The following is a 13,775-nucleotide window of genomic DNA, read 5'->3' on the forward strand; positions in this document are numbered from 1 at the left end:
TGACGGCGGCGTGTTTTTAAATCCCTGTTGGAAGTACAGACGTTTACTTAAGAATATGTGTTCTTGATGTTTAAAGCTACATAAATCCTCTGATAGAGGCGAAATCTAAACAACCGGAGAGAAGATGTCATAGTTTTTGGCAAAGGTAAACACCTCTCCGTCTAATAAACATACAGGCAACATATTTATGCAACCCAGGCAGGTTTTGCGAGACGATTAAATCTTGAATGTGTCCAGTGCACACACACGCGTGCACACACACACACACACACACACACACACACACACACACACACACACACACACACACACACACACACACACACACACACACACACACACACACACACACACACACACACACACACACATGACTCACCAATAAACACACCACTCATATGACTGCTGAAGCCTGGACATGCACTTACAGGCTTTGCTAGCCTTCCATTTCTCCCCAGTGTGTGTGTGTGTGTGTGTGTGTGTGTGTGTGTGTGTGTGTGTGTGTGTGTGTGTTTGGTGTCCTGACAGTACGGTATTTAAACAAGCACTAACACACTCACATCTTTGATTTGTGATCCAGTAAATTCCTGCTAAATAATGAGCAGTGAGGGAGAGATCTGTAGCCCGGAGCTAAAGAAAAGCAGCTCCGTGGGTCTGCTCGTAGCAACAGGAACGCAGAGGCTGCACCACCCACAGGTACAAGCCCACTCATGTAGCCAAGTGATCTTTAAAGACACACACACACACACACACACAGTCTTATAATATGCAAACTCACAGCTGAGCATGCACACACACTTTTCCCTGCAACACTAATACATCTCCAGGTCTATAAACACCTGTGTGCTCGTTGTGGTCCGCACCCACATACTGTAGAGTCCATTAAATTAGCTTCATATGGAAATAGCTTATTAATAACCAGTGTTGTGGGCAGCTAAATTAAAGTAGCATCTTGTGCAGGCGGCGTGTTGCAACGTGCTGTTTCTAAAGTCACAGCATCTGTCTTTTATTACATTGCAGAGCAAGCTGTAGTTATACAGGGAGTAATGAAAGAGACCCTTTACTCTGTGTCCTGTACTATCTAATAAAGGAATAAAAAGCCCCAAAAAAGACATTTAGTACAGCCTGGGGAACATTTCCTCCTCACCACTCCTTAAAATGGCTTATTTTGCTGCTACCTCTGATATTAAAGAACTTTTAGAAGTGTAATTTGTAAAAAGCAGCCTGAAAAACCGCTAGCACCAAGACAGGCTAACTTACAGATAAAAACACTTATAGAAAAGGTCTGTTTGCACAACAAGAAACAGTAAAACCCAACGTGCAATGTCCTAGCTTGCTTATTGTAAAGGAACAAAGATCATGCATGCACTGAACTGCAACTTAAACAACTTCTTGACATAGTTTCTTGTTTTTTATTAAGCGTAATAATAATCGTCTCCATCCTCAAACACCCATTGCATTCCCTCAAATTGAGAAAAGACCATTTAAAGAATCTTCCGCCCCCATATATCCCCACCTCTGTTCCTCCCTTGCTTTCTGCTATGTTTTTAAATGCACTTAACCCTAACATTATCCACTACAGACTCCCCACTTGCACAATATGTGTTGTGTCCCTGCACAGACCTGGTGCTGTGGAAACTCTCCAACAAACAGAAGACATGTATCCTCCCGCTGGTTTACTTTGTGCCTTCTCCTGCAACTCTGAATAATAGAAGAGCCATTAGCCTGCGACTCTGCTGCAAACACAGAGCGAGGCGCACTTAGCGTTAGCTGACGAATGTAGCGGGGGTCACCGGGAGCTCGTTGTGACTCAGATCCAGGTTTGATGGTGGAAGCAATGTGATGCTATGGCTGGTGAAGATCTGCTTTATTTGGACTACATGGGAATCTTCTTTAAGGAGTCATGGTTAGAGTAAAAGTTGAGTAAGAAAAAGTGCTTCTATTTATGACAAATCTCGGAAAGACCTTGCTTTTTATCCTGGTATACTTTCATAGCGAGCTACACAGCCTTTTCGATGAGATCTAAGGAGGACAATCAGGGTTATTCTGATGAAATTTGACCAAAACCAACTCGTTCTGTGTTGTCCAATCCTCAGTAGAATCTTATATCATCCACTTCCTGTCTTGAAAGCCTTTAAATAAACCGTTTGATGTCACAGGAAGTGTGGGAATCCAGCTGTGTTTTAACCCACAGACCACTGATACTGTAGATAGCCTCCTCAGTGTCACCAGACTCTTATGCAGCATCAGTTTGTCACCCTTTGACTCGGGACACATGGGGTCAGACCACAATACATGGAACAGCTGTTTGACCTTGGTCCGAAATGCTTATGGTCATCGGGGATTTATCACAGTCACTCTATGCCTACTTATTCTCATTTTCACATATGATTTTCAATGCATTTGAACGCATCTTTATATTTAGCTTCGTAGCTTTCTGTCTGTTAATGTGGAGGACAGTCTGTCTCTTTTTATGGCAGGACTTATCATTAAGATGCATCAGAAAGTGAAAGCCGGACGTTTTTATCAGCAATAACCATGAGTGATCCCGTAGGCAGAGATATAAAACCAAGGCGTGTACAGTTCTCTGGAAAGATGCAGTAGATTAGAGATAAACAGCAGAATAATCTTCTTCTTTTATCTTGTTACTTCTTTCCAGGACATTTTATCTGCTACACACTTCTAAAATAGGAACCTGCGCCCCTACTAAAAGGCTGGTGCCTCATAAAAACCCCGCTATTTTTAGTCGCTGTAACAAATGAACAACCAGGCTTTTATTACACGAAGAAGGTAGGAAGAAGAGGGCCTATAAAACCCCAAAGAACACACACATCCAGTATCAGAGAAACTCTCAAATCCCGGCCAAAACACCCCTTTGTTGGCCCGCCACACACTCGCTCTCAGCCTCGCTCGTAGTCTTTATTTCTTTTTCTCCGTTAGTGTTAATAGGCTTTGGCCGGCTCTGTTAGCACCCCGCAGTGTGTTGTTGTGGACAGAACTGGAAACCAAAAGAAAGCAGAGTTTCCTTTGCAGGGGGTCAAGGGGTTTACCTCAATAAAACATGAGTTTTAGATGTCCGAGTTATGTAAGCGTCTGATCCTAAGCCGTCATCACAAGACGGGGAACACCAACTCCTCTCTGAAAATCTCCTCTCCCCTCCCCTCCTCCTTCATCCCTCCTTCAGTCCTTTCTGGATTTACAGGGAAAGGTTTATGTCACCAGATGCTAACAGCTGCCAGCTGGACTATGCCTCTCCCTTCATTCAACACTTGTGCCCTTATAGATGCTTCAACAGTTCACAATTAGACCGTAGTTTGACTTCTTTTTATTGACAAGGTGACGGGTGCTCCTGCAGACCAACCCAACAAAGCTCCTTTGACCACAAAGAGAGCCCTCTGTTGCTTTACTCACAACTTCATTTACCCCTGTCCATGTGGCTTCAATTTCCTATAGTGTTCTGGCTGTGCACGTCTGCTCGTTTCAGCTCTTTATTTCCCCCTTTAATTGGCTTTATAGACAGAACTACAACTCGTTATGCTTGGTCTAACAGTACACTGAAGGAAAATGATGCAGAAAATGGAAAATATTCAAATCCAAGACACAGTTTTATGGCAAAGACATCATAACAATGGAAAGGGGGTTGGCTTTGGACCATGGGTGACTTTGGGAAACACTTTATCTTGACTACAGTACATATTGAAGTTGCATATTTCTAATAATAGACCTACCAGTGGCTGATATAACGTTGTACACAGCAGAGGAATTGCTGGAAATGATGATTGTGGTCCTCAAATAGGTCCAACATCAGCACGAGCAATCAGATAATAACAAAGTAGTGCATGCAAATACATTTTTTTCTGGAAAAATGGGTATTATACCTATTATCAGCTGTATTTAAGGTTAAATTGGTTTGCGTTTAACCTCCAACCAAAGTGGCAGCCAATTAGGCAAATAGGATCCATATGGAGATAGGATCCATTAACAAAGTCTTAACTTCTAGACCCTGCTCCTCTTTAACAATGAAGTGACTTTGAGTATTCCTCCTCATTGATTTGCACTCTTAGCCATTGTCTTATTTCCCCTTCATTCTTTCTGTACCTGTGACAAGTCTGTAGTCTGAGTTTGAAAGCAGCTATGTTGGTAGACCATTCTTCGTTAACGATTCCTTTTGGGAATAAAAAGCATTGAGTCAGCTTGGGATAATCCATCTGATACCCTAGAAGCACAATTGCTTTATCTGCAAACACAGGCATGGGTTGGTTAACAAGCGTCTGGCGGTGAGTTCACCTCTCCCAGAACATAGTGTGACGACAGTACAGTAAGTGATTAAGTGCAGGCTTGCTTTAGCACTGTTTACGTTAGGGTTTTGTTCCCGATTCCACATTCTTTCCCCATGATTACACACATGGCTGCTGTGGAGCTCCTCGGTGCTTCAGATATCATTAACCAGATTCCTCGGGCTGTCTCTGTGCAGTTCAGTGGATCAACGCTAAGAAAACCTCGACCTGATGTCAGTGCTGAGTTACGGCCAAATGCAAACAGGATGGTGAATTCCACAGAAGAGCGGGTGGGAGGGAACCAGGAAAGAAAAGGGGAAAAACACCTTCTGTTTTTCCGGCTGGTATGTTAATGGCTGATCTGACCTGTGTGTTACATGGGCCAATGGTTTCCCTGCAGTGTTTTGTTTTGTTCGTCTGCTTGGTATGTGCTTCATGCATATGTCTTGTTGGTAAACGAGTTTTGAGTTTAACTAGACTAGAGTGTTACCAGTTCAAATCCAACACCATCCTGGGAAAATACACAAGAGCTCCCTCGACAAAAAGCGATGGGATTTTTCAGCAGGAGTATCTCCATAAGTTGAGACGTCTTTGTCATTCATTTAGAAGCTTTAATGCAATCATCAGAGGCGATAGACAAACTACAGCCCGGTCGCATGACTTCACGTCACCACCGCTAAGCTAAAGGCGGCTAATGTTGGGCGCGATGACGTTTAGACACACCACTGTTTTAAGACCTGTTAAAGCTTCAGGCATCACCAGTGGGGGATTTACTGAGGTGTTTAATGACGTATAACTTGTGTCAACCACAGTTTTTATTTCAGGCATCTAACACGGAAGAAAAACATTGACTTCGAGACAAAAAGCTCGCTAAAGCTAACTATATTCCGGGTTTAGGACTCATTCTTGCACCACTCCATTGCTGGGTAAAAGACCAATACGTTAAACAAGTTTTTGTACAAATATTGAAACAATACCTTATTTTTTTTAGACTTTGCTTAGGGCCACGCTCTTATTGTGAGAGATGCTGGTTTCCAAAGTACATATTCATTGACTCTGTGAGCCAAGTGTGAGTTTTTGTGGCCAGGTCTCATCAGTGGTAAACCTCTACTTAGCAAGCAAACAAAATAGCTGCTTGGTTTTCATAATAAGACACATATATATTAGCCAATAATATAACAAGGAACACAAACAGGATGTAGAGAAATCAAAACATATCAAATTCAGTAGCAAACTAAAAGGATTGGATGACATTTGACAAGAAAACAAATCTTGTTTTCGATGTTTATGTCCTGGCTGTTCCAGGTTATAATGACCGACTGGAGGTGGGGGACTTCTTCCCGTTCATTTTCACATCCACAGGAAGTCCTTGAGTCACTATTTCATCAAGAACTTTTATACAGTAATTACATCCTGTCTGCTCCCCCCAAAAGCATTTCTTGTTTTCTTTTTTTGTTAGATTCCCAGAAATGTTTTCTTAGTGACGGATAGAGACCCAGATGAGGACGTCCAAGGTCAAACACTCACTGGAATGTTCCCAAACTAAGGCGGTTAGCTTCTCTCGATAAAGGCTAACTTCATTTCCCAGTGAGGTTGTAACTGACTGTACACACACAGCATGCAAAGCTTAATATAGATGTAGTACTCGTACACATTTTAAATATTGGATGCCCCCCTGGGAATCGTGCTCAAGTGATCATAGTGTGGTTTGTTTTAGCCGCTCTAGGGATACCAGCGTGTTCGAAATATCATTGGGAACAGTTTTCACAGCCTTAGCAGTGAGTTAAAAGCCCAGCTTAGGATTTAGGATTTAAGAACGCATTACCCTTCATTCATTTACACATGGCATCAATACTACTAAAAAGGAACTTGAAACTGAATAACCTGTTTTATTTTGAAAACTCTGGCGTTGGTTTTTGTGACCAGGCATGACCTTTTTACGGAAGAACGACATCATTGAATACTTAAGAGGCCCTATTGTGCTTTTTGGGGCTTTCCCGTAGTGTGTTATATAGGTTATTGTGCTTGTAAATAGTCCTTTGTTTACCTCCGTAACATCGTGACATCACTATGTAACACTCACGCTTATATTGCCTGGACGTAGATCATTTCAAAAACAGTGCTTGTTTACAAAGAGATCATTTAGATTTTAAAATACAGTTTTAGGTGATAAGTGTGGCCGTAGCCCCACACCTAGTGATCATTTAAGGCATGGAAAAGAGCCTTACTGTGCTCCACACGATGAGCCCTAAAACCATTCAAACCGCCCCTGAAAAAACTGCAGCTTTAGCGCGTTCACAATCATCAGACGACCCAGCATTTATACGTCACTGTTAAACTGTGAATTGTCGTCCTCTAAGAGGTTCTTACTGCCGCTGAAATCATGACCATGTGTGTTTTTGTTACGTAGAAATCAATGAGTCAAGAGTTGAAAAAGTGCAGCTGCGGGAAAACTAAAGTGAGAATGTGAACATGTGAATTTGGAGCTATAAAGCTGGAAATAAACACACATGTTTGGCATGTCAGTTTATGATGTGTGCGTGTACGTTGCTGAGATTGTCTCCCACGCGGCGACATCCTAATCTGTGTGTGTGTGTGGTAGACATCTCTGTTTCCTGCGCAGACTGTGAATCATAACAGCAGGTGAACTCTAATCACACACTCTCCACAGACAGTTATTGTAGAAAGCAGCCACCGTTTGTTCAAGGGGCTCGTCTGTGTGATCAGGTGTGTATGTGTGTCTGTGTGTGTCACCTGTGTGATCCAGCCATGATGTCACACTGTGTACTTTTTGTGATTCATCTTTGATATTTATACTCTATGCCCTTTGTTTTATTCATGCTGTAATGTTTCGTGAATTGAACGGTATATAAAAGTCTCTTCATGAAACATTGATTCAGTGCAGGGGAAGTGTGTGTGTGTGTGTGTGTGTGTGTGTGTGTGTGTGTGTGTGTGTGTGTGTGTGTGTGTGTGTGTGTGTGTGTGTGTGTGTGTGTGTGTGTGTGTGTGTGTGTGTGTGTGTGTGTGTGTGTGTGTGTGTGTGTGTGTGTGTGTGTGTGTGTGTGTGTGTGTGTGTGTGTGTGTGTGTGTGTGTGTGTGTGTGTGTGTATTTACAGACAGTGATGTTGGGTGCCTCAGAGTAACCTTAGCCTGCGAGCGCACAGGTGATACCGAGCTGAATATAGCCCCCTGATGGCCAGCTGGTCCTGCTATTTAAAACAGAGCGGAGAGGGGGAGGGGGGGTGAGGTTGTGGCTTAGCATCAGCATTCTGTGGGAGCCAGGGACACTTTGGTGGTGGGACTCGACCCACAAAAAAACAAAACAGTGTGCATCAGCTTTGAGTGGCCCGTCTTATTTCTGATTAAAACATTTCAGAAAGTCAGAGGCGTTTCGTACGGCGCTCAAAAATCCATTTCAGAACTGCAGCGACGATGCAGTGTCAATCAATCACTCTAAAAGTCAATGTGTGATTCATCCCCGTATCAGATGTTCCTCAGCGTCTTTGACAAAGGTCGATTATGTCGATGAGGTCATCATTGAAACACTTACTGCTGCTGTCAGCAATAAAACCCGTCCTGAGATGAGATCATTTTTGAGCGTAGGTGTTCAAAAACAGGGTGTTTTACTCTGTTTGAATGTGTTTTAAAGAGAGGAGTTAGCATTTAGCAGCCCCCCCCCCCCCCCCCCTTAGCCTGTAACAGTGAATGAATTGCAACAGCTGAGCAGGAGAACTTTATCGGCAGCACTCCCTGCTCGTGTGTGTGTGAGAGAGAGATTCAGGAGGAGCTGCAACCAGAGCAGTCTCTCTGCGCTGAGCTCTCTGCTGTGTCCTCTCTCTTCCTCCGCCACTGGCCTCTTTTTCATATTCCTCCCCTCAGCTCTTTTGCTCTTTTAATCCACGGCTCGCCCTGAGGGTTTCTCTCCTCCCTCGCTGTCTCTCCAGCGCTGTCGTGACTCGCCGGCTGCCACTGCAAAGGGAAGGAGAGAACGGGAGAAAGAGAGGGACGGACCAATCGATTCCTCTCATACAGAAGACACTCGGGCAGAAACGGAGGCGGCGTTTTTTCCTCCGCGTTTTCGACTTTAAAGGGAGATTTTCTTTGACTTTCATGGGGGTCTTCCGAGGAATTTGATTCACGTCCTTCCCCAGGAGAGAGAGGACGGCTAATTGAAGGGACAGCTGGTGCAGTTTTGACACATCAAGGACTTTTTCTTTCCTCTTCAGCAAACATTTGGGACTTTAGGGAGGAGGACAGCATTTGAATGAAGAAGTTAAATGTTCACCAGATAATTTATCTGCGTTCTGAATCATAATGCTGGACACCAACCATTGCCTGTCCTATGAGCCCTCCCCCCCAGGCTCTCCTCCAATGGGGGAGGACATGGAGAAGGCAGGACTGACCCTGGATCAGGACAGACTTGTCTATCACAGCCTGAAAGAAGGTGGGCGATCGGGAGCCGCACATAGTCAGTAATAACACAACACACCTCCCATGATTTGTGTGCATGTGTTTGAGACTACAGGTGCATCAACCATCAGACATGGAGGTGTTTCTAAACACCAGAAATTCAGCTGACTTCCTTTTGTAGGAAGGAAGTCAGCAGTGGTTATCTGTTCTCTGATAAACCAGTGAAATAGACACACTTGATTACACTGTGTGTAATTGAGGAAGAGTGTGAAACTGTGATGCTGAGACGCTGCAGGCACTGGTCAATTTGAGAGTTTGGGCATCCTTTACATGTCTTCTTTCAGGCTAATGGAAGAAGAACATAAAGAATGCACATGGAGGTGTTTAATTAGGCCACTGTGGGAGTAGATTTCTGCTAGATTGACTCAAAGTTAGGTGAGCTTATGCCCTCTTTTGCATATTCAAACTACCTTTCATTGAGAAAAGATAATTGTCTTGATATAGCAATCAACTGGGGATGTTTCAGAGTGATGTCTCGTTGTGAAATGAGTTTACCCTACGTATCGTAAGTCTCTTTTAGAATCAAAAGTTGCAGCTTCGTAAAAAGTAGTTTTTCTCCCAGACTGAGTCAGAAATCTCCAGTTTCTACAGCGGGGTTCATTCAGAGTATATCATTCATAGCCTGAAGTTTCATTGTGCTATCTATCTGTTAAAAGTCCTGTCCCCCTGCAGTGTCTGCCCGTAAAATCTCCCTCTGCATGTTATAAAGAAACAGACAGAGCATTGTGTGTACCTTCACAAACAGTACCTCAGGAGCTTTTAGCTATTATTAAATGCAGGTAAAACCATAATTTCATCCATATTTCAAGTTGCTGCTTTTAAATGTTGTAGTGTTTGTGACAGTAGTAGTTGTAGTGGCGTGTTTCAGCACCATTCTCTAGATTTAGAAGAGAATTGCACGCAAACAAGAGGAGAACAAACACGGTCTGCCGGCTTAAAGACATGTTTTTCCACTAAAAGCGAAACCTCAACAGAGCCAACAGTGACATAATATAAAAAGCAATGCTAATACAGCCTTATTTGGAATGGCTTACAGTCAAATAAGCTTCTCTTTGTTTATTGCCAACATTCAAAGTGATGTTCAGAGATACAGATCACAGCTGAAACTAAACATTCCTGTAAGATTAGAGTGATTAAAGATGTAGAACGTCAGGAGAAAAGTGAAGGGAAAGTATGAAAATAAGGTGGAAGGAATTAGTTTGTACTTTAAAAACAGCTGAATAGCCGTCCGTTATTATTAAAGCTGCTAACCGCTAACGTAGCCAGGCTTCATGAAGGAAAAGTGAGTGACAGGAACTGCATACAGCTCTGGGAAAAGGACTGCCTTCCTCTTGAACTTTCAGATAGTTAGTATTCACTGCAACCTTCCTGTTGTCGTCCCAAGGTGTGAGCGGCCTTCACTTTGTATTGTTCCTGCCCTCTGGCCTCTTTCCATCCCACTGATGTGTGAAACATTTGCTGTGGTCAGGCGCTGCGTTTAGGTGCAGTCAAACGTCTGCAGAATGACGAGCGCATGCAGGACTTTAACAGGCTTTCCAATTATAACATTTCCAATGCCAATGCCAGTGGTTGACGTCGAGGGTCAGTGGAACCTGCACATTTTTAAAATGAGCGCAGGAGGATTAGCCTAGTTGGCCAGTGTAAACCTGGCTCTACTCATCTACCCTTTAACCTCAGCCTGGGATCCTTCTTTACCCACTACTCTCACGTCATCAATGGTGTCGAAAGGCAAAAGTTGGACATTTATATATGTGACCTAAGTCAGTTTATACTCTAGGAACTCACTAACTGTCTCATCCTACTCTATAAGCCTAGACAGAGGACCAATGACCACCTGATTCACTTATTTCTGCAACAAAACCTCACCATTTTTTATTTATCAGGTGAAAAATCAAAGGTTTGCTAACTGTGGATTACAGTTTGCTTTCTTTTCTTTGCATATTTAACTGCTTCCCACCTCTCCTTTGTCTAAAAACTGTCGAAGCTGTCTCTCTTCTTCTGTGTTCCTTAGCTCTCTCTTAAGTGTGGAGGACAGTTTTGGCGGTGGCCTAGTATCCTAATAAAGCTGCCCTGCCTTTTCATCCTTTTCCTAAATTAACCTCCATCCTGATTTAGATGAAAGCATTGTTAATCATCAACGATCCAATGAAAGCGTTACCACTGAATATGTTTACATGCACTTATAAAACCCGTAGAAATCTTAGGTTTTTCTTAATTATCAAGTTGGATTAAGTCTGGTTTCGTTCACTTAAAAAAGCTTCCCTTCACACCTACTGTACTTACAGTGTTTGGGTCCTGTGTGTGTATGTTATTTGCATATCATTTAGTTGTTTTCGCTACTCTGCGTCGTCCGATTTGGTTTCCCCACACCGCTCTACAGTTTAACACCACTGCTGCTTTTCACACATCACACCTTCACTAAAAATGACGTGGTGTCACTGTGAAACATTTCTGTCTCAAACCAGCAAGAAAATGATTGCAGAAGCTCTATTGTTTTAGTCTTTTAACGTTGGTTGGTTGACAAACTGGTGATAGCAAGGGGCAACAGCACCAAACAGCTAATGCACCTTGAGAAATAAAGAGAGAAAGGGAGTGCAGGAGGAGAGGATGAATAAGTCAGCTCTGCTTTTCGTGTAAAGCGTACGCAGAGGGAGTGTGAGGCTGGGATAGAGTCAGAGTGTAAGATTCTCTTTCCCAGAATAACCCTCTAACTTGGAAGTGCCTCGGCGTCTCGTCCTGCTCTCTGCGGCTCTTGTTTTAGCCCGTGTGTTTTGGAGCTGTGGAAATAATGAGTCTCTAAGCTGCCGGAGCAACGTATGCATGCTGTGTTTACGTCTCCTTGTTTACGTCTCTGACATGTTATTGCTTCCCCAGAGTTAGCCTGATCCCTCGCGATGTAGAGCATTGTAAATAAAACAGAGTGGGGCTGAGATCACCAGAGAGGATTTCCAGTAAAGCTATGACATTTAGCTGCAGAGGCTCTGACGTAAACACTCGCAGTGTTTCGGTCCAGGCTTCCATTGTTTGTCATAACTCAGCAGCAGCTACGCACGCCGGCTAGCTGGTTAGCTCGTCTGCAAGCACCACTGTTCATGGCTGCTGGATTATTAGAATAATTGAAATCATAATAAGTTCGGTCAATATTGAGATAATAAGCCAATTATTCAAGTCCCCTTTAAAAGATAATATGTGAATTCAACATTTATACCAAATTATTTATACAACATTATCATTCTAGGAGTGGAGAGGATTTCCTGAGCTTTGAATATATTAAATGGAAAAACTACAGAAAATGTTTTAAGAAAATGAAATGTAAAACATATAATCAATAAACAATGTTAAACTATAACACTATTGTATCATTATGCTCTTCAAAACACACACTAATTAAGATAAATATGAAACATATACAGGGTTTTATCTAGAAAATAATAGTGTGAGGCGCTGATCTTCAATATAAGAGATATAAATTCTCGCGAGCACGTGCATCCGTATACAGGATGCACCCCGGACGACGAATCTCTGTGAAAACAAAGCTGTCTCTGCCATCTGACGCTCTATTCGACACGGTCTTCATATTTGTGGTGTAATTATACAGTTTCTGAGCAACAGAAATATTGTTTTCTGGCATAACATTTTACGGGGAGAATCTGCATTATGGTTTGAGGGCGCGTTCCGACAGTGAGAGGGAGCAGAGACCCTGTAAGCTGGTTTAGACAAAACCCTGATATATATATATACATATATATGCAAAAGTATTTATAAATAATTCTGACCTTTATAAATGATCATATGGGTTAAAAGCAAAAGTTAAAGATTGTAATAAAACAGAGGGGGCTAGAGTATACAGAGAGGATTTCCAGTAAGCTAGTACAATTAGCATGCAGGGCTTGGACGAACACTCGCGTGTTTCGGCAGGCTTCATTGTTGTCATAACCAGCAGCAGCTACGCAGCCGGCTAGCTGGTTAGCTCGTCTGCAAGCACACTGTCATGGCTGCTGATTTGATATTGAATCATAATAGTCTCGTGTCAATTTGAGATAATAGCATTTCAATCCTCTTTATAAGATTACATTGTGAATAAACATGTAAAATTTTATACACATTATCATTCTAGGAGTGAAGATTCACCACTTAACAATACTAACTACAATGGAAAAAACTACACAAACATGTTTTCAAACAAAACATTAACACACTACACACACAAACACCAACACACACACACACACATCTAGCTCTTCAAAACACACACAATTAAAATCAGAACACATACAGGGTTCATCTAGAGAAGATATAGTGTCGCCGCTCAATGAGAGGAACAAAAATCGATCATTAAAGTAAAATAAATGAACCGGCTGATGATGTCATTTGTTGGTGAGGAGGAACAGGTGCTGTGTGTGTCGCAGAGAAATGCTTGGGAAGCCTCAGTGGTGTCTCACACACACACACACACACACACACACACACACACACACACACACACACACACACACACACACACACACACACACACACACACAACACCACCCCTTCAACAGCCACAGTCAGACTCAGCTGAGCGGAGCTGCATGTCAGTGAAAATAGTGTTGGGTTTATAAGAAAGTTCCTTCCTTTGATATTATCGAGCACTGTGTACGTTGAAGATAAACAGTAAATGACTTCTGTTTTAAAGAGGGAAACGGGCTGCAGCTTCGAGCTCAGAGGAAGATGTTCGGAGCAGTGTCAGTTGCTTATCGCCCTCAGAAAACACATCACACCACCGCGAGCGTCTCTGTGACCCCGACGCTGGTCCTTACAGTCTTATCACGGCGGGGGGGGGGGGGGGGGGGTGTTAGTTTTTTGTCTGTATGACGGACGGAAGTTTCACTTCCCTGAATGATCTCTGTGTTGAAACTGGAACCGTGGACAATCATGAAATGCAACGCACCCTGCAGCAGTACATATTTACATTTTTATTCTGCAGCTTCCCCTGGTCTAACTCACTAACTAACTAAGAGGCCCTATTATGCTATTATGGTTTGTGTG

General features: G+C 42.8%; 1 protein-coding gene across 14 annotated transcripts in view; it reads left to right on the forward strand.

Moving 5' to 3' along the window:
• mrtfab (myocardin related transcription factor Ab) overlaps positions 1–13,775 on the forward strand; it is a 44,455-nt gene that overhangs the window by 12,935 nt on the left and 17,745 nt on the right. Inside the window, exon 2 of one of the 14 annotated variants that reach the window (XM_063893194.1) lies at positions 581–696. The exons of 10 other annotated variants lie outside the window; for them this stretch is intronic. Coding sequence is in view for 3 of the 4 variants with exons in the window: in XM_063893183.1 (XP_063749253.1) it covers positions 8,592–8,745 (154 nt within the window). In the remaining variant the exon portion in view is untranslated. Of the gene's footprint in view, positions 1–580; positions 697–8,086; positions 8,746–13,775 lie in introns of those variants that run through there. 3 more of the 14 variants (XM_063893183.1, XM_063893184.1, XM_063893195.1) reach the window with 3 other exon arrangements.

The sequence above is a fragment of the Eleginops maclovinus genome, chromosome 10, assembly GCF_036324505.1.
Source record: "Eleginops maclovinus isolate JMC-PN-2008 ecotype Puerto Natales chromosome 10, JC_Emac_rtc_rv5, whole genome shotgun sequence".
Lineage (NCBI taxonomy): Eukaryota > Metazoa > Chordata > Actinopteri > Perciformes > Eleginopidae > Eleginops > Eleginops maclovinus.